The following is a 27,285-nucleotide window of genomic DNA, read 5'->3' on the forward strand; positions in this document are numbered from 1 at the left end:
TAATTCCAAAATAATAATGTATGATTTTGATCCACTTTTTTTTTTAGAGGAAACATCCAAGGCTCCTGTTGACGCAGTCATTCAAAATTAAGAAAAGTCATCAAAATGTAACTGAATGTAATTAGCTTAATTACAGAAAGTCAATGAAATAGATACACTACTATTACATTTTCAACAGGGTAACTTGTAATTGTAACCAACTACAAAGTCATCTTCCCAAGTGTCTACAATAGAGAACAACATAACACTATTAGACACGGAATCACGGGCAGTATTCTGTGAAAGGTCAAGTAGGTCAAATTTAGAACGAACAGCCGCTTGGGTGTTCTCCCGATGACAAAGGCGGTGCAACTGTGAAGAAAAAGCAAATCGTATAATTAGTAGGAATATGAAAACCATACCACAGGAGAATAGTGCTGAACAAAAACAAACATTTAGAGGGATAAGTGATCACTTGAGTAGGCCTTAAATAATTTAGACTGTTATTTAAAATCTCAGAGATTTCTCTGCTCCAGTGAGTGGTCCATCAATAGAGGAATGTTTTGAGGACACTCTGCATGAGATGATTAATCACTTTCCAACACTGTGAGTATGGATCGGTGCCAGAGACAGAAGATGCTTCCTTCTCATCTGCTCTCCGACTGCCTTTTTAATAGCCAATTCTCTCACCTGCAGTTTTCTTAGGGAGAAAGCTGCAAATTTCCTCCGATTTAAAGGTGGCTGTGTTTACCTTTCGATCACAGTATGTGCTTTGTAATGTTAGCCCACGTACATGACTCTGTGACATATAGAAATTACTCAGTGGGACCCTCTAGTAAAAGGGCAAAGGTCTTCCACCATTTAGATCGATTGCAAGATGTAGCCCTTGACGAAAGAGCACTCAAATTCAAGCGGTTTCAGATTTTATTTTTCATTTAATTGGCACATACCCCAGTTAAGACTTTACTTGAGTTTTACTGATAAAGCTTTGAATGTAAATAAAATCTGTTCAAGAGTCATGAACTAACTGCATCATACTTGTGACCGGCCTTAGGTTGTCATGACTGGTTACGTTAATTTAAAAATAATAATAATAATAATAATCAGTTTGGAGTAATCATGCACTGAAGATTTGGAATAAAAAAATAATAAAAGAAAATAATAAAAATGAGATCTCCTTAATGAAAGTTGGAACATCACATTTACAGTAAATAAATCGCATGCTGGATAAGGATTGCTATTAAATATTATGTAGCAGAGATGTCACAAACCATACCGGAGGACCTACCCTTTAATCTCACTTTCAGAAATTTCCCCCTGCAGCACAATGTGAAACCAAACGTCTGGTATCAAACGCTTTCACACGTTATTCACAAGAGTCTTAAAAATCCAGCTCTAAAATGTCATGACTTTTGTTTCAATGGAAAGAGTGAATTATTTGAAATCACATGGTGAGGTTTTGCAGTAACACTGGACACATGACACTGACTGATAATGAAGTAGTAAATGGATGACTTTACTGGGCTTGGGTGGCAATCGTGAAATTAGAAGTCACCATTTTAAAGAAATGCCACAACTTCAGAATTACTGACCTCAAATATGTACAGCTGTTTTTGGATGATTCACACATAATTGTTTGGCTTACCACAAGCGAGAACTATAGCGGCCTTAAAAGAGTCAAAGATTTTTTGCCAGAAGTCCCGCCCCCCATCCATGGCATAAACCCGATTAAGACTGATGGGGAATGTATTGACGATCGGAAGGCTAGTCTTTTCTTATAACTAGCTGGCTTTTAGAGTGTTGACTTCCAAATTTGAAGGTTTTAAGCACGCAGACACAACTAACATTGCAACTGTCAAGATATGACTACGGCGTTGCCTAACAAATGTTTTTACATATCACGATAGTGCTCTTTGAGTGTAAGCCATTGATCAACTGTCCTGAAGTACAGCGCTCATCAAAGTATTTTTCAGCAGCTGTCACAAACATAGTTTAAATCAACAATCTGACCATCACTAATTTGTTTTCATCATCTCATGGATTATTTTAGCTTCCTTTTAAGCCTCCAGGCATCAGAGTTGTTGACTTGAATGCTTGGCTTTGTTTTTTTTGTTGTTTTTTTGTACAGATTCGTTTCACCACTTCTTTCTTTCACTTCACTTCTCCAAAATATTTTTTAAAAAGCCCCCGTTTGTTTTCTGAAATTGTCTCCAAGTCCCGAAAGATCCCTGCTTAAGTGTGTCGTTAATTAGGGATGCTCAACGGTTTAATTCCCAAATGTACCAATGAATCAATCAGCAGAATCAAATATTTGTAAATCTCACAAACAAAATAAATACACTTTTGGAGGAATTAATTACAGAACTAGTAAGATACGCTTTCAAGCAGCATTTGCTGAATGGTAGTTGTCAGTCGGCCATCGTGATGAAGCCCAATTAGCGCATCGTGTAATGAGATAAGCGGCGGTAATCATTGGGAGGAGAGCAGACTTATGTGGAGGCAGCGATATTCACTAGAAACAGAAAAGGGGAATGCACAATGGAACCTGGAGTCGTGGAGCGCGGCTAATGAAACACACACACACATACACACATACACACAGAGCTTTGACTTGGGCAGAATGAAGGCAGCGGCATATTCCATGAAGCTGCCTGATAAAGGCACAAGTGCAAACGAGTAATTAAAAACATCTCTTTTGCGGAAAATGGATGAAAGAAAGTCTGGAAAGTCTAACGGCGGGATTGAATCAATCAAAAGTCAAGTGTAAAAAATATTCATCTGTGTAAACACAGCAGTATATTCTATATTTTATACAACATAGACTGAAGCTTCTGCAATAAACTGAGACTGAAAAACGTCTTGGGAGGAGGTAAACATGCTGGTAATGAGGCCATTGAACTCATCGCTTCAACCTCTCGCATTGCACGTGTGATTGTATAACTACACACCCCAAATATTTATTAAGTAGGACTTGGACTAAGATGCTGAACAAGACATTTACAGAAGACCATTTCTGTCTTTCCAAAGATTATGATTCCATGCTTTAAAACTGTCACAGACCAGATGTCAGTTGATTTATTGTGTAATTTGAAACTGCTGAATATAATCCAGTGCAGTTATAAACGACTGTAAGCTACAACTAAAATAAGAATGCAAATGTATTGTTAAATAAATACCCGGCGACTGCTGGTCCCAGGCCCAGATATAAAGAAAAAAATGGGTGGGTTTGGTTAGCACGGGTATCCATCTTAAAAACTTTGCCAAACAAATGACGGGACAGGCCGAAACTCACAAAAGCAACTTTTGTAGTACAGTACATTTAAAAGTGTGTACTTATTTTATTTTTTTACTTTTTACTTTTACACTTAAATGCACCAGCGGAATCAGTACTTCCTCTTTTTACAAACTGTTTTTTTTTTGGGGGGGGGGGGGGTAATTGGTACTTATACTTCATTCATAACCAGATCCCCTTTTTGTTTTGCAATATCTGTAACACTGAGTGTGGACCATTAAGGGCGGGGCCTGATGACTGCCGGTTGTGACGTCAGCAAAGATGAAAGCCTAAAGGGACATTTCAGTTTCAAAGTTGACTCAGGTTAGTCAATGTGTGTGTGTGTGCGTGCGTGAGTGAGTGCTGTAGCAGATAGCGTCTCTTGAACTTTTAACCCCGTATAAGCCAGATCCTCGGGTGAGGCCTTCTGGTTGTTCAAGGCTTACAACTCAAGGTGATGGAGCATTCTCCATCAGAGCACCTCTCAACTTTGGAACCATCTGCCTGAGGAGTTGAGACAGATCGGTGGCACTTCTTCAAACACAGTGTTACAGACTGGCTTTTATATGATGTTGTCTTCTCCCGTTTTATTTGATTCATTTTTATTGCATTTATTTGTATTTATTTCTTAATGGACTTGATAGGATCTTTTTGTCTTTGTGCCATAAAGTGTATTTGTCGATCTATTTTTATTACCCTACATCAACTTCTTGGTCCCAGTTGGGTAAGTCGGGTTCATGCGTTGCCTCGGGCTTCTCCGTTCTTGTGCGCGTGTTGCTGGTTTTACGTGATAAATGATCCTGATGTTTGGTGTGCACAGTATACTGGGTTCCACTCTTGTCTGTCAAAGCACTTTGCGAACGTGTGTTTTTTAAAGGTGCGACAAAAATAACGTTTTGTATTTATTTATTAATTGTATAAATGTGCATGGCAGCACAGAGGCCAACGGAGGTTGTTGGTTCAAATCCAGGCTCTGGCCTTTCGTGCCTGCGTGGGTTTTCTGCAGGTACTCCCGTTTCCTCCCACATTCCCGAAAACATGCACGGTAGGTTAACTGAAGACTAAATTGCCCATAGGTGTGAATGTGAATGGTTGTTTGTTTCTATGTGATTGACTGGCGACCGGTTCAGGGTGTACGCCGCCTCTCGCCCAGAGTCACTTGGGACAATTCCAGCACACTCGCGACTCTACTGAGGATAAGCAGCACAGAGGATGGATGGATGTGCAATGTGTTCCCGCTCATAAAACCACTGAAGTGCATCAGTGACTGTGCGTGACAGCTTTTACTGTGTGAGTTTTTCCTGAATTATCATCATGTGACATACTTCTTTTAAGGCACCTTAGAAAAATGCACCTTCAATTTCCTTGTGCCTGTGACAATGACAAATAAAAACATTCGTAGTAGTAGTCTTACTTTTTCATTTGTACTTTTGCCATGTTCTTTTAAAATTGCCACAGAGCCTTAATTTTCCACCCGAATCCGATCACGCCACGTTCCCGTCCTTTCTTTTCCTATGCACGGGGTGAGGTAAGGTGAGGACTGTCAAATCTGCCAGCAGTCGTTATTGGAAGGGCTGTGAACTATCCACGGAGACTTTTAAAGCTCCTCGCGCTGTGATTGGAGGGCGGCGAGCACGTGGTGCAGTGCAGTCGGTGTGTGCGTGCGCGTGTGTGTGTGTGGTGCCTGAAGCCAGCGCTGAGTGGAGCTTGTCTGCCAGCAGCTTCAGCAGCGGCTCGTTCTGGATCCTAGCACGCTCACTGACAATTCAAGGAGGCCCCCTTTTCTTCCTATTTCCCGCGGATTATCGTTCACCATGGGCGACAAAAAGAGCCCTAGCAGGTAATGCGACCGCCTGTTGACAGTTTACTCCGGTTCGTGGCGTCACGGGCTCGATATTCGGACGCCTTTCCGTCACTCGGGGATCGTTTCTCCCTTTTTCAGTCGGTATGCCACAGCTAGCTAGGATAGTATAGTCACTAGTATGGCGGCTTCTCGCGCACTACGAGCCAGTCACTTAACAAAGGGATTTTTTTCACACGGTACGCCTGGCATTCTCCGAAAGGCTCTTCCGTCTCGAAGCAGTGTTCTGGGCGGCCCGATGTCGAATTCGACATCGTTTCGTATTGCACGACATGTTAAGCCTCGACGCCGAGAAAATACGAGCGCCGCCTGCCTGCTAGGCTAACTGGCGATATACAATCGGAGGGCGTTTTGGGAGCAATTATGAGATTACCGACGGGGTACACTTGGCCGGACTCGAAGCAAGGATTTGGGGACAAACCCCCCAAACCCCCCCGTCTCTGTGGCGTGCGCTGTGCCTTTGAACATCGCTCGAGCCCTTTCTCGACCGTTTAGGGAATGTGTCAATAACGTCGAAACTCACCAGAACATGTGTCTCGTTGTTTGTCAGGCCAAAAAGACAAGCCAAACAAGCTGACGACGGCTACTGGGACTGTAGCGTCTGCACCTTTAGGAACACGGCCGAGGCTTTTAAATGCAACATCTGCGATGTGAGAAAGGGCACATCAACAAGGTATTGTAGCTCTCTCTCTCTCCTCTCTCGCTCTGTGTGTGTGTCTCCCTTTCTCCCGTGAGTCTCTTTCCTCTGGAAGCGCCAGTGTTGCGTCGCTATTTATCGGAATGGCTACTTCTGATCGACAGCGGGACTCTGATGGTCACTTTCGCGAACGCCGGGCTCATCCGTTTGTTTTGTGCGTTTTAAGGTTTGCATGGCTTTTCGTCACGGTAAGGCTTGCTACTGCAGAGCAGGTAGTAGGGGTTGCATGCTTCGTTGAAGGTGCACAGTTAGCGTGAAAATGGAGAAACTGCAACGGATAGAAAAAAGGTGAAAGGTGTTTGCATCCATCTGACTGTCAGTTGTTCTATAGTAATCTGTGTTTTGCCATTAATTGTGTGTGACATTCATGTGCAGTTCTTAATTTAAGGGACAATGAAGATTTGGACATCAATTAGATTGTGCTTGTCATTTAGTGGCCAGCATGACGTGATGGTTGTCATTGCCCGTTTCTTCTTCCAAATGTATGCCATAAAACTCCCAATTCATTTATCCAAGCTAAGTAGCTGGGATAGGCTCCAGCACGCCCACGACCCTCGTGAGGAGAAGCTGCTCAGGAAATGGATGGATGGATGGAAGTTTATAACCAAGTATGTACCCTTCTTTTGACTGATTCACATTAACGGGTTGACAAATGCTTAGGTGTCTTCAGTGAGAGTAAAGGTTGTGGTGACATTACTCATAAGAAACTGAGATGAAATCAGAGTTGCTTATCATGATGGGATTCCCTTCAGGTTCTTCATAACAACACCACCTCCTTCCTGGCAGAGAATGTTTTTGATGACAAATAAAGTGTGTGGCACAACTATGTTTGTACATGTCATCGGTTGTGTGATGACACAGATGAGTCATTTCTGGTTTGCTGCACAGTCTAACCTTTCCAGCTGTGGTTTTACAATGAGTATTTGGCCACCACTTATTGGGAGAGCGAGAGCATACTCTTTATCAAGAATCGGAAAGATAGACTTCCATCTTAATTATCCGCCTCCCCTCCCCCCCATGTCTTTTTACCCAGCATCGTGCATCGATGTCCACAGCTGATGATGCATGCCGAGCACACTCTGCAAAAGCAGGAAACAGATAAGCGTGTCATAGCCGTCCTGTCGTAGTGCTTTGGCAAAAGCCCAGTTGTTTCTGTTTGGCCAATTACATCACCATAGTGCTTGTCATCTATTTGATCTAAGAACAGAACCTTTGATTCAAACAGTTGTTAGGTTGTTGGGTGGCCTTTTATTTTAATGAGTACCAGTGCTTCCCACTGAATTCAATTATAGAGGATTGGCAGAGACGTTTTCCTGTGATGTTGCTGTAATCGAATGTATTAACTGTCTCATGTTAGTATTTTAAACTGTGACACTCTTCTGCTTTGTGAACAAGCTCATTCAGTACTGTTCATCAGTGGGTGGGGGATAACCTGTTTGCAAACATCTCTTAATAGAATCATGCCACTGTCCCTTGTACAATTGCGTTGCGCAAAGTTAGGATGCTCTTGTTATTTGATCAGGCTGGAACAACAATGATTTCTGAGAAAGAACTTTGCAAAAGCCAAAAGTAAAAATGCACAATTCTGTGCCCAGATGTTTTTTTTTTTTTGTGTGAATAGTGTCGTGCATCAACTGCATTATATGTTGTAGTTAATTAGCATTGCTACATCACATTTGCCATGCTTTGCTGGTGAAGGTGATGGTGGTTTGGGTTAGGATAAGCACCCACTTGTTCTCATGGACTGCGATGGAGCCGAGTGAATCTATTCAGGTTTTATTCCTTGGTTTCACTTCAGTGCAATTGTTATCAGGGAATGAAAGGGGAGTGAAGGGAGATTGGGGCTGCAATATGCAAGAAGATGGCATCATTCACTTTAACAGATAAAAATTAAACTTAAAAGGCATCTTAATAGGTGGACAAGATACCTCTTGGCCAGTGGTCAGTATACCAGGGCCGTCTGCCAGAGCAAAGTCAGCACAGTTGAGGAAACCCTGGGTACTAATGAGCTTTCTTTCCCTTGCTGCATTTCAACCAAATACGTGACTAAAATCTACTTACTCCAACACCATATATGGATCTTCATTTTGGGCATTTTATCCCAGATTTTAATTTTATTTGGCTCTTATGTTTTAAGACATGTGTGCTCACCATTTAATGACTCACTGTTGACAAGAGTCACAATATGAATGTAATTTATTTAGTGTACGATATAACCAATATTTTTTTGCTGACTCCACTTGATATTAATTGATTGTAAAGACCCCAATTTTAAGGCACAATGTCGTAAATTACTGTTTCTCCTGAGCTTGCACTCTACTTTGCATTTAGAGAAGTTTTTGTTTGAGCTGTAGTCACTCATCAGCATGAAACTAGCTGCTCTACCAAACATTGCTCTATGACAAATATATGTAGCTGCATTTCTAAAAAATCAATATATAAAATGGGTATATAATATAAATATTTAAAAGATTTAGACAAGTTGACACTAACAAATTGGCAGCCCTTTGAAGTGTTGGGACACTTCCCCAAGAATAAACACTGGAAGTTACGTGTGCTCAGCAGACTCTCATTGAAAATAGTAGAACCTCAGTAGCACTATATCCACTGCCATGTTCGAATCTGAACAGATGCTCTGACAGGTTCCGTTGTAGCTTTAAGGCTTCATTATACTCGCGTGGGCGGCAACCGTGCTGACGTCACTGCGGTTATCCCGTGCACAGTTTGAAATGTACTGCAGTTCCCCACCAAGACGGGGGTGTCGCTGCGGCTGGTATTGGCTAGGATGCCACAGGGTGGAGTTTCCTCTGCATTTTTTGGCCATTTCCGGTAGCCGTTTTTACTTTTCTTTCCGTAGCAAGGAACAAAGCAACAACAAGGGCGACCTTGGAACAGTCTGCTAGAACAAATGGACCAAGATGGCCAGATGATAACGTTTAATTATGCTGCAAAATCGATCAAGAAGGTGGCGGCATGTAGAACCAAGGGGAACGCTTAGTATGTCATCACAGCATGTGACTAAAACGGACCAATCACGAGAGATGATCTCCGCGGCATTCTACGCGCAGCAGCAAATTTTGCCGTGTGTGCGTCAAGTGACGCAGAGGGGCCGCGCGGGCCAAAGTTTGACTAGCGCTTCCAAACTAGTTGCAGGCAGGGTAAGCCATTCACAGTTTTAATTTGTATTTATAGAGCCAACAATGGGTGTTAACAAAGGCAAACTCCGGCTGTGACTTTAGCATCTGGGGACAGTCCCTCCCTCCATTAGAGTGAAGCCTAACGAACCTGTTGACCCAGTCCTGCTCAGTGAAGTAACTCTATACGCAAGTAGGCTAAATCGAGCCTCTACCTCTCTGACTTTTAAACAAGAAAGCGGTCTGCCTTTTGCACCTGACCCCAATGCTCATCTACCAGCCCATTAGGTGCTTTACTCTTAGCATCCCCTGTGTAATCTTGGCAATCATTAAAATCTCTGGCATCTCAACCCCAATTGCGCTGAGTTTGTGTAGTTTTACGTCAGTTTGGTTCGTGATGATTGTTTGGTATGCTCCTCTGACAGCCCTGGGGCCCAGGGAGACAACATGAAGAGACCTCTAAAGTTGACAAATGGTCGACATCACATGAACTCTTAAAGTGGCCCTAAGCAGATGTGTTTGGTTTCTAAATACAGTAAATATGATAGAAGTGCTGAAAACATATGCAAAGACTTGTAACAATATAGTGCTGGATTGTTGAGATAACGCTAAAGCATCTTTTTCATCGTTTGAAGTTTCCTGATTTATTTTTTTTAATTATTTTTTTTGTGTGGTTGTGCGCGTGGGGGTTACAACACAGCCCCACATCACGGGGCTGGGCGTATACCTACTTGCTTGAGTTCCTTCCCCCACTATATAAGGACAAAATGACGTCATTTCGTTTGGCTGCTCAGCTGACTGTTAGCTGTGCTTAGCTTAAATAACAAGGCGCATTTACCACTCGTGTGCAGTTAGCAAACTAACGACTTAAAACGTTACAGTGCTGGTTTGTTGAGATATAGCTTAAGCATCTTTATCTCTGTTTGAATTTTCCTGATTTTTGTGGGTGATTTTACTTTCTAGCGCGAGTTCCCTCCCCCGCTATATAAGGTGATTACAAAGTGATGTCATTTTGTTTGGTTACTCATCTGAGTGTTAGCTGTGCTTAGCTTTCATCAGAAGAAGAAGAATCACCACCATTATTGTCATGAACATGCATGCATCCACATGAAATTTGTTCTCTGCATTTTACCCATCACAGTGAACACACACACTTTTTACTGGAACACACTGCAGCAGGGGGGCAGCGGAAGTGCCTCGGGAGCAGTCGGTGTATCAGTGTCTTGCTCAAGGACACCACAGCCGTGAGTCGGGGAAGTTGGCAGATGGTCCGGTCGGGGTCTTGCACGTAGGTCCCGCACGGTGGCAGTCGATCATCTTTACCATTGGGCCACGACTGCCCCATTTATCCCCATTTATCACTCGAGTGTGCAGTTAGCAAGCTAACGATGGCTACACCCCGAAAATGAGTCTTCGCTGGATCCCTCAATTTACAGAACAGCTCGGTGATGTTTTTTTAGGCTCCCCAAAAATGAGGAAATAAAAATCAGATTGATTGACTTTTTAGAGACACTAAAACTCTGGAGTGCGCATTTTACGAAAGATAGTTTTGTAAACTTTCACCAGAGACGACATGGCTTGTGGGTGACTTGATACTAGTGAATGGGGCAGTGGTGACTGTCTAACTACCTGGGCTTTCTCCTACCGTGTCGTTGTCATTAGGTGCCGCCTTCGGCTGTGACATTGTCACCATTAGGATTGGACATCGAGAATTGAGAACAGATTGTAACTGGGACTAACGTTCCGGTTCTCCCGGAACCGTTCAAATTAAAAAATTTCAGTTCACAGTTTCGATGCTGCGTAAAAGTAGTGGCGAAAAGCAACGAAGAAGCGCCGTAAACCAATGAAAAGAACTGGCACGATGACGTGCTTGTGCCCAACGGCAGCAGACAAAAGTGTCTTAACTTTGTTGAAATGAATGACCAGTCGCCTCAGTGCAACACTTGGAATAAGATTATATTGTGCAAAGGCGTTTTTCCCGATGTGTAGCGTCTGACGCGCTCCGAGCCTCAGCCTACACCGCGCGGAGCTTCAGTGAAGTCAACTCTCAGTCAACTGGGTGAGTGAAACAATAAAATACGTCTCTGCCAACATTGAGACAGCTAACAAGGTAAACGGTTGCTTGCACTTTTGCACCGATGATTTTTAGCGTTTATTTTAGTCTTCAAACCAACGTAAGCGCCGATGACAAAAAAAGAAGAAAAAAAAAGCTTAACAGTGGGCTAAAACTTCACCATAGCAAATTTACATCACAATGAATTGGGACAAAATTCACAAACGTCTCACATTATCACAAACACTAACCTTGTACCTCTTCGGTGGGTAGGGAAAGGAAATCAGCGTTTTAGAGCATTTGGTTCCATCCATTAAAAAAACATTAATAAAAAAATCATCCAGTGCCGTGTGAAGTTACCTTTTCGTGCCAAAATGCTGAGTTCCGGTGCGTACCCTTAAAAATAAAAGGCTACAAGCTTAATAGAAGAAGTTAAGTTAAAACATATAAACCATTTGACGTGATGAAACAGAATACAGGGGCAGCTATATAGCATGTATTTTAACAATGCTGTCAGTGAAGTCGACTCTGTCATCTGGGTGAGTGAAACAATAAAATAAAATAGTTAAAACAGTTAAAATGACTATTTTAACCATGCTATATTTAAGTCAATTGGGTTAGTTCCACACATTGCCTTTTAGTTCCTAGGTTTAATATTGATACTGGTTATAAAGAACCTCGAGTCAAATGTTAATTTTAGTCTATGCTGCGGGCTGCTAAGAAAATGGATGTTCATAATTTGGACACACTTTATTTAAACCATGCAAACTTTTTTGACACATCCTCCTAAGAGAATCTGAATTGAGAATCATTTGGAACTGGAATCGAACTAAGGAACCGGAATCGGACCGCTCAAATTCAAACGATGCCCAACCCTAGTCACCAGCAACCAGGGTAAGTTGACTTGTGTGCTTATTTTTATGATTATAGTCCAAAATAACTTCAATTTTAAAGTTGAGCCTCCTAATGTGATTTTACATCGTATAAGCTATCACCCCCTCAGTATGTTTGATTCCTTTTGGCGCATCCATTCGACACGCTCACGGCGTCTTGAGAGCTGAGAGGTGTCCCTTATTATCCAAGTTTTGAAATCTGATTTGATATATTTAGCAATTTGTTTTATTCATTCAAATTTGGCAGGCTTGTTAACATTACTCTCCTTTGTGGTGTGTTGAATTGACATGCCATTTTTTTGGGCCTGCTTAGTGCCACTTCAAGGTACCTCAGTACCTTGTCTGTCTTTTTTTGAGCATTTTAAATTGATTCCTTCTAAATAAAGTAATGGGTCTTTTCATGTCATCTAAAAACGTGATGAAAAGCTTAACATCAACACGGTATTATGTAGTGTAAAGTGAAAAACCAAATCAATTTAACAACCAATCAAACTCATACATTTTTAAACCATTATAGAGTGGGTTTTAATATTTGTCGTGACTCAGAAGCTGTTGCTATATCCATGGCATCCTATATGCTATTAGTGTGCTTGTAAATTACAATACACCAAAAATGTGCTTGCTGGAAGATAAATGGCCAGCAGATGTCAAATTTTATTGTGGAATTTGTTTCCAAAAACTTGCAAAACGTCACTTTAACATGGCCGCATTAGTTGATTTGTTATTCCTATAAAACTCCTACTAAGGCATGCAGGATAATTGGCAGCTGTTCTGACATTTACTCAAAATAGAGTACTGTTAAATTAGTTAATGAGATAAAATGTTGACTGAATTCTACAGGTGGATAAAAATATCAGTTCATCAATGCATTTAAATATTTCCCCCCCGCAATTCAATATCAATTCAGCAAATCCACTCCGTGTGATTGGTGTTGTATGGATGGAAGCCGCACTCTACCAAACAACAAAATGACGACCAAAGCCAAGTAGCTGCATGGCAGCAACAGTGAGGCGAGCGGCTTCTACTTTTGAATCTGACTTTTGGGGTCTTTTTGGATTCCGCTGTAAATCCGGACCACAGGAAATGGACAAAAGACACTCGAATCATGATACGCAATACCAACATGAAAACATGTCAGTAGTTGCCATCCCAAAGCTGTACACAGAGTTAAGACAGCGGTTTTGGAGTCAGAAGTCTTCAGAAAGAGTGGTTCTTACATGTGGTGGTTTGGCTTGCAGAGTTAATGTGCACATATCTTGTTTTTATTACAATTTCCAAGAGTAAATAAACATTTAACTTCAAGTTTCAGTGCTCATAAACAACTGTCATGGGGTTTCTTCTGTACTCCATTTGCACAAATAAGTTATGTGCAAATTTTTATTTTCCGATGTTTTATTGCTTAAAAATGGAATGTGACATTCGACACACTGGATGTTTACATGGCATCAAAAATAAATATTTCAAAATTATCAAAATTTACTCTTAGGTTTTTGTGTATTTGTACTTTTCACTAAATCGATAGAGCATTTAAATCAGTATTGAATCAAATGGCAGCCTAAAAAAAATCTGTCGAATCGAATCAAAACCAAAAGAATAGAAATCGAATGGATTTGTGAGATTCTTAACAACGACCAGGCCTGCTGACTTCTGATTTGAAATGTTTGTAACCTCATACAGATTTTTATAATAAATTATGGTCAAGCAACTACTTTATTAAATACTAACAATTGGTTGATTACTAGCAATTGGTGTAAAGCTCTGTTAATTGATTCATTTATTGTAATATTTATATTCTCTTAATGTTCATGTTTAACCTGTTTGATTTCAGTATTGATTGTGCAATACAGTATGCATGCAAATAAATACCGCCTCCACTGATTGTCACTCACCAATATCTTTGTGACGTCAGGTGGAGTGATTGTGCAATACAGTATGCATGCAAATAAATACCGCCTCCACTGATTGTCACTCACCAATATCTTTGTGACGTCAGGTGGAGTGATTTACGGTTGCATTAATGGCAATAGGAGATGCATTTTTTGTTTTGCTAAAATTGGTAGCAGCAGTGACAAAATGACCTAACACAAAACCCTGAAGCTAGTTCTTGTGTGTGTCCTTGAAGTTGCACCATTATTGAAAGTGAGAGTTGGGTATGTACCTTTTTGTCATTCACAATAATGAAGTCAGTATAATCCACAAATTCCACTACTGTCACATTAAGGCAAATGATTTACGAAAATGGCATTATGTAAGACGGGCATGCTGGCATTCAATTTCTAGCCTGCCTTCCTAGCCATCTCTCCCTGCCCCCACAGCATGCCCTGCTCATAGGAAACCGCCTTTGCTTATCCAGCATTATCAGCATCTGCAGTAAAACCATAAGAAGGGCTTGGGTGGGACATCGAGAGAGCCCTAATCTTTACATGCTAATTGCCAGATTTTAAAGTTATTAATTACTTCATGGGATTTGGCAGAGCATAAGTGATTAAATACAACAGCCAATTTGGCAGTCTGACAAAACAGACAAATGTTGAGCACTGAATTGTGGCACGTACCATTCAGGAAAAAGATGCAAGCAACTGACTGTAACGGCGAGAGAGTGTGGAGCCTCCAAAGAATTCATAAAAAGGCTTTTGAGGACACAGACAAGAGGGAGTGAGGGCGCTTGTATATGTTGAGTCACTGCTAGCTGAAACATAAGGAAGTGTAGAGATAAAGATTTAATTATTAGAAGGGTAAAGATTTGTCTCAGTGTGGCATCACTGTCAGTGAGTGTGTGTGCTTGTGTGTTGCAGAAAAGAGGGGGGTATGGATGGCTTTAAGGGGATGTGCTCATTCAGCCAAGAGTCTCAAGGGGCTCGAAAGCAGAAAGAAGCACATCATTATCCACTGAGAGAAAGCCAGTGTGGACAGTCTTTTCTCTTCAGACCAGCACCATCAAGTTTGGCAGGGGAATCAACTATGAATATAATAAAGAGCCACCATGCTTGCTTAGGTGGAATGAAGAGTATAATAAGATTGAAATGCAATTGTCCCTGCGACTAAGATGAGCTGGGACAAAGTTATAAGAGCTTTGTGTTGTTACAAATCTCATAACCGGTGTCTCAGTGTGTGCCTTCATTATTTCTATTGTGTCTTCCTAATTTGGGACGATGCCATGATGTGGAAAGTTTTAGGTATTATTTGCATTCAATACTGTAGCATCACAGTAAGGCTTTGAAGCTCCCAGTATATAATGGTGGTTACACAGCATGGAGGGTAAGACCTCCATGTATTTGCAATTTGTTCTTACGTAATCATTATACAATACAAAATAAACAATAATAGGTTCATAAACCGTAGTCAGAAAAACATTTTGCACTTAATTGCAAAATATTTTTTAAATTTGATTAATCAATGGAACAACTGATTCTAAAACTATTTGATAGTGACAGCCCTAGTGTGTGCAACAATGCTTCCTCATCACTGCTGCATCATTCTGAATATAGATGATTCTAAATGGGTGTGCCTTGCAGAGTTGATTTTATTTTAATCAGAAATACATCATATAACAATACATTATAATTAGAGGGTTAATGTGTTCACTTGTAGGGTACCAGTATATAATGGTTCACAACGTTTGCGTTCATTCATTCATTTATTCAGGTTCAAGTAATTAAGAACAGATTGCCTTTTTCATTGCCCCACGATCGATATCCACCCCCCCCAGGTTTGCAGTCAGAGGAAGTATTTTGGCTTCGATATCCCCCCCCCCAGGTGTGCAGTCAGAGGAAGTATTTTGGCTATTTAGACCTCCATAGAGTGACTCTCTGACATGGACATAGTATAAGTGTGTCCATTCCATTTTAAAAAACACCTTGGTTTTGTCATACGAGTGTTCAGAAAAGAGGCCCTTCTGATAGCTATTTCTGTTTGACCCAGTTTTGTATCCACTTTCTCCATATTTGGCTAAGACCGCACCCTTTTCTCCGATTGGTTGCCTCTGTGTAAAAGACCCACTTGTGAGAGCACAAGTTTGTTATGTTGACAACGCTGGTTTGGGGCTGAAAGGGAAGGCAGAGATCTTCGATATTGACGTAGATAAGCTCGAGAAATAGAAATGACCTGATTTCAGGTCTTTCGACAGAAAACCGTCTGGAACTCAGGAATAAGTGGAAGATTTTAATTCATATTTCACGTTTGCTGAGGCACCATAGCGACAATATTACATCCCTAATACAAGAAAAAGTTGGCTTGGCGAAATATGTCCCCTTTAATGTGTCACAAAATCCAACGCCTGTGTAACGTTTTTGTCCAAAACTATGAAGTAGTGTTTAAGACTGATAAGATGGTACAAACACGGCACCGTGATGGCAGGTGTCCGCCGTGACAGCTAGAAGTACACATCAAAGTCTCCCTGTGTCACATAATGCCACTTGTCACACAATATCAACATGCACGCGACAGAAATTCCTGAGTCATCTATCGGAACTCTCTTCAAACGTCATAGAGGCATTTCTGATGTAATTAGTGCAAAATTGGGCTGACAACACCCATTTATATATGCGGAAATTAATCTGCAAGCACTTACCTCCTGGGATGACGTGGCAGTCTTCTTTCCTCAAGGAGGCATTTCAACGATCGTTTAAAAAAAAAAAAAGAAATTATTATTATTTTTTTTTTTAAACAAGCCTCTTAAAATGTTTTACTATTTTCACTCATTATCGTCTTAAAAACATCCAGACTTTCAATATAGGCAAAAATGACATCATAGAATACGTAGTAGTTCAGTGAGGACATTTCCTCGCCTTCTGCACTTGACGTTTCAGGTCTTGACAGGCTGATTTATCCAAAATTTGGGCGGGCCAACATCTGGCTAAAAATCTAATAATTTCATCAGAAAACAAACTTAAATTACTACGGAATCTATTTTGGGGAGTTTTTCTGCAGGCATCATTTGTACATCCAGAACTATGGAATAAGTGCCAATGTTCACATTATTAGATGGGTCATTTAAGAGCTGTTGCTATGATATTGTTTTTCTTTTCTGCTACTTCTCAAAATATTTTTCCATTTTGTTTGCAGAGAGTATCATTCTTTGAAGTCAACATTGAATACAATTTCTTAAATCAAAGAGACATGTTGTTTACTTGACAGACACAAAAGCAGATGCTACGCTGTCCATTGACATATAAGTCATGCAAACGAGACAAATCCAGCGAGAGAAAAGCAGAGACCTACTTAAAGCCATCATGAGTCCGAAAAGATAGCCATTGGGGCTAATGCACAGTGAGAAAGTGAGGGCAGTGGCAGGGTAGAAGACAAAAGAGAGAATGATGGAATGGCACTGAAGAGAGGGGGTAAACAAATGAGTGATGGTGAGCATTGTGACACCTTGATACTGCTGGAAGCAGCTCATACTTGCTCAGTCTTTGCAATGACAAGCTGTCTGTGTGCCTGAGACTTCCAGGCAGTTTACAACCTGAAAGGTCAGTCAGGGAGAGAAAAAGTCCCTTCAGTTGTGAGGCATGTATCTTTTGCCAAATTTTAAATTTTTGTCCTACCCAATAGCACATTCAGTCAGGCTTTACTTACTGAATAGAAATTCTGAAGCCATTTTGATGCAATAAAGTTGTTGTTTAAAAATGCAACATCCACAATGTGAGTTTTTTCTTCATGCTTAGTCTGGTATTTTCAGTGCAGATCATTGGAATGTCAGCATGTTTTTGGCTTGCTGTGCCATTTTGTGTCTACATTCAAAACATGGAAACATCACAGATGGCAGTTGTTACATTTTTAAGTGCTCATATTTTTTGCAGTTGAAGTTAACAATTAGTCCCAGCCAAAGAAGATCAAAGGTGAGCATTGCCTTGCAGTACTGCTAAGAAAAGTCTATACAAGACAATGTAAGTATCCTCTTTTCCGCTGCACAATATCTTCTCTGCGTGCTACGGATCAACTCCCTATGCTGCTTTTACATTGGTAAAAGTAAGTACCTTTATGATTACTCAAAGGGCTATGATTCGATTCCATGACAGAATATTGATGCATCTTGAATCGCAGCACATTTTTTTCCTACAGTGTTTTACTGTAACTGCTTACTACTTTTAAAACAGTATTTGTAGACCCATATTTCCATGATTAAAATTACTTTCTTACATTATTTTTAAAACAAAATGGAAGAAATATATAAAGCATAATGTAAAATATTCCAACAAATAAAGAACCCTTCCAAAATGTGATAAATGGCAATTACAAAAAAATTAAGTATCTATTATCTGCTCTGTTAATGTTTTGTGTCAGCCGCAATATAGCCCTGTTAAAAATGTCTGTTTTTTTGGGCAATCGGTGTTCAAGCAGTGTTGTAAACAATAATGGAGCACTGAATCACAGGGGAAAATTTTATCTTGCTTTTATTACAAGCAGGTTATAAGTTCATAGAAGCAGCGAGAGTGCACGGTCAACAGTAAATGTGCTCCGTTTTTGTTGCGTTGTTCCCCTGTATAGTGTTTGCTCATGTGGTGATCAGTTGGTTTTCTTGTGTGAGGAGCATGGTTCTAGACCTACTTCGAATGTAAGATATGCTAAATTATATTTGGCTACTCTTCCCACCTCTGCAGGGGACATACTCTATTCCCTTAGTCTATACGTTTAAGCAACATTTATTCCTCATCAGATCAGTCAGTGTCGTCTATGTTGCACTGGTCTTCTGTATTTTCGTGTTAAGGTTGTGGTCCCAGTGGAACCGCAAAGGACACATAACATCGGCGACGAGCTGATCCGCGAGTACATCTTGTATTAGGAAATGCCCCTACAAGTTATCTAATTAGTTTATAGATGTTAATGTTAGGCGGTACGGTGGACGACTGGTTAGAGCGTCAGCCTCACAGTTCTGAGGACCAGGGTTCAATCCTCGGCCCTGCCTGTGTGGAGTTTGCATGTTCTTCCCATGCCTGCGTGGGTTTTCTCCGGGCACTCTGGTTTCCTCCCACATCCCAAAAATATGCATGAATTGGTGAGTCTAAATTGCCTGTAGGTGTGAATGTGAGTGCGAATGGTTGTTTGTTTGTATGTGCCCTGCGATTGGCTGGCAACCAGTTCAGGGTGTACCCCGCCTCCTGCCTGATGATAACTGCGATAGGCTCCAGCATGCCCGCGACCCTAGTGAGGAGAAGCAGCTGAGAAAATGGATGGCTGGATGTTAATGTTAAATGTATTAAGCGACGGAGCGATGTTAGGGGTTATGTCACAACACAGAATGAACTAACTTCAAATTCAGAAATGGCCCAAAAAATTTTCCTGGAGGATGCATTTCGGATTAGCCTTTGAAGTTGGTAATAGTGAAAAATGACATGAAACAGACAATGATTTTAGTAAATTCTTTTCCAGAATGAGAGTGCTTAAAGAGGAGGATTCTATTCATGTGGCACAGCTTGAAGCAGGGATCAGGTGCAGGTGGAGATGGGCCTGGCTCAAGTTGGAGGCCAAAACAAAAAAGTAAAGAAACGAGGCAAATTTAATTTTAATCTTAAATTTGTACATCAACATGTTCTTGAGCGGTGTAAATAAATGTTTTCCTGCTTTAAGTCTTCTAGATTGCTTAATTTACGTTAAAATCTCTGCGCGTCTGGGATCCCCCCCAGACACCCCCACAAATGTTTTTTTTTTTTTGGGGGGGGGTGGTCTGTCACCTTTTTCATTCCTTTGGTGTTTGCATGTCTGTTGTATATCGCGATACAGTTGGCTGACTTAAATATGTATTCGGTGTGCTAGTGAGAGGAGCTATGAGGAGGAGCAGTATGTTTTTATTTGTCCAAAGTTAATATAAGTTCTTTTTATTTTGAAGAATAAACTACAGTTAATCCAGAATCATTACCAGAACCCCCTACGCCCCCTTTAAACACATCACCCCTTAAAAACCTGTGCTGGTTCCCGGTCAAAAAGTGAAATAAATACCAGATTAATCTCCATCCATTATTCTTGGCTCTTCTTCCATTATGCACCTCATCGTACCTCCAGGCCCTTTATCCTCTTTGGGGTCCAGCACTTTCAGCAGTGCAGCTCCTGATCTATGGAAGCCATATGGCTTGAAGTAAATACAGGAGATCCTTGTTCTCTGCTGTTGTTAGATTGCGTGCCTCTTTCCTGCATCGTGGCATGATTTGTACAGTTTCCCATGGTTGAAGTGAAATTTAGCCAAATAGAGCCAAGCTGTGCTGATACTGTGCACTGGAAAAGCCTCCTCTTATTCTTTCTCTAAATATGAGGCCAAAAGAGGGTGGTTATTGTGATCAGAGAACACACTGATAAAGTGTAGTCCTCCCCAAAATGCACAGAGTAGCATTAAAATCCTGACAGGAAGGGGCAGATGGAGGAATGAATGCCAGTTAGTGAAAATGAAGAGATACACAGTCTAGACCCTGGCTTTTCTTTAGGTGCTGTCTTCATTTAACCCTCTTACAGACACAGAAATGACTTGATCCAATGGTTACTAGACATGACAACACTTTTGCAGTTACATGATTGCCACTAGGCTCAGGGGTACACCAGATGCAGTACCAGTTTTATTTTTGGGCCTTCGATCAACGACACATCCCAGTAAAGGAGTAAGAATTTGACCTCTACTCTGTATCATACAGTTTACATTGAAGCAGTGTACAATACTGAACTTTTTTTGCCTTTTGGTCAGTGCCGTGAATTAAGAACCTTTGAACACAGTTGGACCATACAATACTCAGTGACTCTACAGGAGACCTGCCGTATTCATACAACATATCCAATGGCTGGTTAAAACGTCAATGAAACAGTTCTGCTCCAAGGCTCTGCTTGATTACCCTCCACTAAGGTAGGGGAGGAGGGAGCCTCCCATGCTTCTACATAATCCTTAAAGTGTAATACAAGTCTTGACACAGATGAATACCTTGTTTTCGCGACCATAAGGCGCACCATATTAAAAGGCGCAGTCTCAGTTACGGGGTCTATTTCTGTATTTAACGCATACACAAGGCGCACCGTATTATTGGGCACAGGCATGGTAAAACATACGCTAGCTTAAAACATACAATAGCATGCATGCACGCTAATATATACGCTCGCATGTGCGAGCGTATGTTTTTAAAAAGGCAGCGGGAGCAAAACTGAGTTAGGTTGTACTTTATTGAAGTATGTAACAATGTACTCACGTTATTTTTTTTATCAATCCTCATCCACAAATCCATCAAAGTCCTCATCTTCTGTATCTGAAATGAACAGCCAGGCAAGTTCTCCCTCAAACATGCCGTGTTCCCTCTCGTCATTGTCGGAGTCAGTCTCGTTGCCGGGGGGCTGTTCAGCAATGATGCCTGCGTTTTCCTGCTTCCTCCACTTGCGCATGGTTTCGTTGATCTTGAATTATCTCGTGGTTGCTCGATTCCCATGTTCTTCCGCGTAACTGATAGCTTGCAGTTTAAACTCTGCTTCATAAGCGTGTCTCTTTGGAGGTGCCATTTTCGGGGGTCCTTAGCCAAACCGATGTTGTTTGCACATACCAGCACTATATACCTACTGGGGGCATGCCTTTCGCGTCCGCTTTCACGCGCACCCTTCCCCCTTTAACATCCGCATGCTGTCCTCAGTCACGTCCGCCTTTCCTCGATATAAGCAGCGTGTCGGCAGGAAATGCTCCCAGTCAGTCAAGCGGAGCACTCATCAAAGTCACACAACAACATTTACAGATTTTGGAACTCTGTGCGCACACAAGGCATTATAAGGCGCCCCATCCATTTTGGAGAAAATTTAAGACTTTTAAGTGCGCCTTATGGTTGTGAAAATACGGTACATGATTGTCATTTGTTGTGTCACCGTTGTCAGCACATGATATGGATCTTTTGTTGTTAAACCCCCACACCCTCCTCATATTCAGGATATAAGTGATGTTCTGGCTGTGTGCGTGCGTGCGCGCATCAGAATTTAGTCATGTGGCCACCAGCTATGAAGCTCAGTGACCAAACTCTCACACACAAAAAACAATCCTTGCCTTGTTCAGCGTAATGGTCATTTGGTGAATGTGTTGTTCTAAATATTGTACTTTATTGAGCGCAAGGATCCCACTTTTGTGCTTGTGCTAAATGTTGGTATTGGCTGAATGTGAATGAGTCAGTAGGTATTAATCTGAGTTCTTCACTGGGCCATAGTCAAACACTATGGTTCTCTCTCGCTCGGTCTCGACTGTTGGGTTTTCAGCCATTGCATTCACTCATCATGGCAGGAAATAATTGCTTGTCCTCCTTAACACTGGAAATAAAGAGCTGTGTTAACTAGGACTTTCCTGATCTTCCATCTCAATCTCCTCCCCTCCCTCTCTCCTTTAATTGCTGTGCCTCAATTCGCATACTTTGTTCTAACACATGCGTACCAAGAGTACCAACAATTGTTTTGCTCTGACACATAATAAACAGTCCGTGGAAAGTGTTCTTTGCATGGTAAATTGCTGCTCATTGTCTTACTTGATCATTTTAATAGAACTCTGGTTTGTTTCCCCCCTTGGGTGTGTTTCATTTAGACAGGTGTGAACTCTCAAAACTCTGGTGTGACTCAAATCAATGGATCTGAGACCTCTTGCAAGAGGTGGTCTCTGTACAGTTACAAATGCATTCTAGTGTGATTCTTGTGCGCCGTAAAAAACATCTGACCTTTTTTTCATATGAAAAGGAAGTGGGGGGGGTTACAGAATTTTTTAAAAAACCCTTCAACTGATTTAGATGAGAGAAAGTGAGCTCCAAGTGTGTCCATTTCATTTCACGCTGTTCTGGCAAATGTGAAATTGGATCTGGTACCTTACACATTTTATACATCCATAGGAGGGATGGGATGCTTTGCATGGGATTATACAAGTACACCCTTATGGACCGCAGTTTTTCAGTATGTAATTCACTTTGCGTTGGTGCTTGGTTGCACGTTCATTCCTGATCCGCGTTTACCCACTCAGATTTTTCTTTCTTTCCATTTTTCCATTTGTTAATCTGAAAATGCTACTCATAGAAGCTGTAAAACAACTAGTGCATGTGGAGAATTTGAAGGTCAGAGGACAACGATGTTAAAAATTTTCTTGATAACTCCAGAACCCCTTTACAAACCACATCTGCCATTTCAAAGTGATTATATAGCAGATATACAGCAGTTAAATTGATAAATATGATTCAGAATGCGCCTTATGCTTTTTGCATCCTGCGCCTTCTGGTCTTCGGCTCTATCCGACGCTGTGACGTAACATGAGTAAAACAGCCTGTTCATTCGCCGTTGTGTGCTATTGTTCCATGCTGTTGTCCCCGCCCTTGTATATTTGTTGTCGTATGATTTAGCGATGTCACGATGGTTTATTGTGACATTTGGTTGTACAAATGGTTCAGGCAGTGGCAAGAGTTTTTTTTGGCTTTCCAAGTGAAAAAGGAATATGTGACCAGTGGATAGGGAAAGTCGATCGACAGGGGAAGAAACGTGGTCAGCTATGGGTGGCAAGCAAGCATTCCAAACACTTTGCTGATCACTTCGAACCGGCATGTTTTGAAAGAGCAGAAAGCATTGGATACACAGGTGTAGTTCGGTAGAGGCTGAAACCAGCTGCTCCCAACGGTTTTTCCTACGGCCGTCGAGACCTCAACCATCAGCAAGAGAACGAAATCTCGTCGCCGCCACGGTGCATTGGCGAAGCGGCGCAGACAAGAGGTGAGGATTTCCTTGTATATACCTACGACTGTATTATGGTTATTATATACTGGGCAGTAGGAAAAAAAGACCAACGCAGTACTTTTCAGTACTGTCGTCTGTACCTTTTGCCTATATGACAAGCCAACAAACACGGCAAAGACTTTGTGTGCGGCGTGTTATAAAGCTACTTGAGCGAGGTGCACAAAATATATAGGAATACTGCATACTATGTAAAAGCTTGTGCCGTGTCACTGAAACATATATGAATATATAATGCATATCGTCATGCTCAAATATATTGGCACCCCTGGGGTGCCATTATTTCTAGTCGTGACTGTATGAAAAGTCATGCTTTTGACATACCGTCACATCGACCCAGTGGCCACTCTTTTTCTGTTGTACAGATGCTACTTGGCTGCTCATCGTCGTCACAGTCAGGTTCCGACCTCCTGATTGGCTCAAACATGTACGGTTTGACGATGCCAAGTTCAGTTGGGTGCTCCTGTATGTCGAAATCCTCCTCCTCCTCATATTCCAACACGTTGCTCGCCATTGCGTATAGAGTGTAGCGCGTTTTGACAAAAGCTGTGTTTGAGAATTGCAACGTCAGTTCCGGTAGATAGAGTAACCACAACCCGGTATCTTGAGCATCGGATATGTTCGGGGCGTGCTCAATACGCGTCATAAAAATCTAATGTTTAGCTAAACTATAGTTGAGAACTTGCCGGAAATGACGTGCATGTATTACATAACATATATAAACAATGTAAATATACATTTTAACTGACCCCATAACATCTTTGTCCTCTGACCTTTTAGAGGATGAAAATTTGAAGAATAAATATTAGTGTGGATTAATTTTGGTTTCATTGGTGAATTCAGTGACGAGGGAGTGAGAACTGTTAAGACATTTTACTGTCTGCAAGCATTGCTTGAAACAAGTCCCGTATTTTTTGAGGAAATTGTTCATATCCCGATATACAGTCCCATCCAAAAGTATTGGAACAGTGAGGTCAATTGCTTTGTTTTTGTTGTATACTGAAAACATTTGGGTTTCAGATCAAAAGATGAATATGAGACAAAAGTTCAGAATTCCAGCTTTTATTTCATGGTATTTACATCTAGATGTTAAACAACGCAGGACAGAGCACCTTTTGTTTGAAGCCACCCACTTTTCAAATGAGCAAACGTATTGGAACATGTGACTGATGGGTATTTCTAGGTGCTCAGGTGTTGCCTTTTAGGTTGATTGCTTAAAACATTAGACCGTGCTTGTTTTTGGCTTTGGGTTTCACCTGTAAAAACTGCACTGGCTGTTAAGCCAACATGAAGACCAGAGAGCTGTCTCTGGGGAAAAAAGCAAACCATTTTGAAGCTGACAGAAGAGGGAAAATCAATCAGAGCTATTGCACAAACATTGGGCATAGCCAATACAACAATTTGGAATATCCTGAAAAAGAGAAGCTACTGGTGGACTGAGCAACAGACATCGAACAGGTTGGCCAAGAGTATCAACAGCAGTTGATAACAGAAACATTGTGAGAGCTGTGAAGAAACACCCAATGACAACAGTCAGTGACATCACTGCCAACCTCTACAAACTCATCTGTGAAGCATGGTGGAGGTAATGTCATGGCTTGGGCTTGCATGGCTGCTTCTGGAACAGGCTCATTAGTCTTTGTTGATGTTATAACTCATGATGGTAGCAGCAGAATGAATTCTGAACTCTACAAAACCATTTTGTCTGGCAATTTACAGAAAAATGTATGCAAACTAATCACGAGAAGCTTCATCAGGCAACAAGACAATGGTACAAAACGCACTGCCAACACAACAAAGGACAAAATGGAAGGTCTTAGATTGGTGATTGACTTCCCTGGACCTTATCCCAATAGAGCATACATTTTTCCTCCTGAAGAGAGAAACCCCCAGAAACAAACAAGAACTGAAAGAGGCTCCGTCAAAGACCTGGGAAAGCATTTCAAATGAAGAATGCAAGTCTGGTGAAGTCAATGGGTCGGAGGCTTGATGCAGTTATTGCAAGGAAGGGTTATGCCACCAAATATTAAATGTAATTCACTTTAAGTTAATTTAATAATGTCTGTTCCAGTGCTATTGCTCACTTGAAAACTGGGTGGCTTCAAACAAAAGGTGCTCTGTCCTGAGTTGTTTAACACATCTAGATGTAAATACCATGAAATAAAAGCTGGACTGAACTTTTGTCTCATTAATTTTTTGATCTGAAACGCAAATGTCTTCAGTATACAACAAAAACAAAGGAATTGACCTGTCCGTTCCAATACGTTTGGAGGGGACTGAAACACATGAACTGGACACACGACAGTCGAATGACTCGAAAGAGCAATGGTGAGCTGCAAGGCACACCAGCAGACATCAGCTTTATTTTTGAAGCCAAAACATTTACTGTATAATGGGCTCACAACAGTTTTCCACCTTACCATGCCTTGGCTGTGTTTGTTAGACTCGTTATGTTCAAGGAAAGCATACAAAAAAAACAGTGCATTAGCAATGCTTTTACTGAAACATAATGTAAACATAAGTAGTAAAAATTTTTTTTAAATCAGTTATATTATTCAGTGCTCTACAAAATGCAGTTTATGCTGACAAGCAAAAATAATACAGAATTTTTAGAGATATAAAAACGTACCGAAAATGTACCAAACCATGGCCCAAATACCTGTCTGGACCATATCGTGGGTTACTTGTACCGTCCCACCTCGAATGTTTAGTAAAGAAAATTCAAATCGCATCACCACTAACGTGCACTGTTTATACTGATGACATGGTGGCAAACAGAGAGGGGTTTATTAACAAAAAAGGAAGTTTCGTCAGTAAATTGGAGTTGGTTGGAGTATGTAGCATCAGACAATGAGCAAAAAACATTCTGCTGCAAAGCGTGTTTAAATGCTGTTGCAACCGAAGGGAGTAGCATGACCAAATCACTTCAACATTTGAAAGTGAGTCAAGCAGCAGCAGATCTTGCTCTGTATGCGATTCAGAAGAACATGGAAGGCAGAAACAGACATGAGGGGAGTCATTGTCACATTTTGTTTATGACAAGAAATGTCTTGTATATGTGTTTATATATAATAAATGTGTATGTACAGGATGTGTGTGTGTGTGTGTGTGTGTGTGTATGTATATGAATGAACAGCACATACTATATATACTTATATGTATGTATGTGTATATACAGCGGCTGAAATAAGTATTTAACACGTTACCATTTTTCTCACTACATATATTTCCAATGGTGCTATTGGCCTGTAAATTTCACCAGATGTTACAACATACATACAAAGAAAGTAGAACAAATAAACCCAGAAATTAAGTTGTGTATACTAATGTGAAACGACACTGGGAAAAAGTGTTGAACACCCAAACAGGTATTTATTTAATACTTTGTACAGAACACATTTGCAATGACAGCTTCAAGATGCCTCATGTATGGAGAAACAAGTCGTGAGCATTGCTCTGGTGTGATTTTGGCCCATTCCTCCACACAAGCAGTCTTCAAATCTTGAAGGTGCCGTGGGCTTTTTTTATGGACCTTGAGTTTTAGTTCTTTCCATAGATTTTCGATTAGATTCACGTCAGGTGATTGACTGGGCCATTCTCGCAGCTTTATTTTTTTTTCTTTGAAACCAATTGAGAGTTTCCTTGGCAGTTTGTTTTGGATCATTATCCTGTTGAAATGTCCACCCTCGTTTCA

The 27,285-nt window shown here is 41.0% G+C and overlaps 1 protein-coding gene across 2 annotated transcripts in view; it reads left to right on the forward strand.

The window, feature by feature from the left end:
- Nucleotides 1-4,915: 4,915 nt before the first annotated feature.
- The window catches only part of rybpb (RING1 and YY1 binding protein b), a 35,682-nt gene continuing 13,312 nt past the window's right edge, over nucleotides 4,916-27,285 (forward strand). For both annotated transcript variants that reach the window (XM_061687941.1, XM_061687942.1), the window contains exons 1-2: nucleotides 4,916-5,090; nucleotides 5,662-5,784. In XM_061687941.1, coding sequence (XP_061543925.1) covers nucleotides 5,065-5,090; nucleotides 5,662-5,784 — 149 coding nt within the window. In that variant the 5' untranslated portion in view covers nucleotides 4,916-5,064. The remainder of the gene's footprint in view (nucleotides 5,091-5,661; nucleotides 5,785-27,285) is intronic.

This window comes from Phycodurus eques, chromosome 10 (genome assembly GCF_024500275.1).
Source record: "Phycodurus eques isolate BA_2022a chromosome 10, UOR_Pequ_1.1, whole genome shotgun sequence".
NCBI lineage: Eukaryota > Metazoa > Chordata > Actinopteri > Syngnathiformes > Syngnathidae > Phycodurus > Phycodurus eques.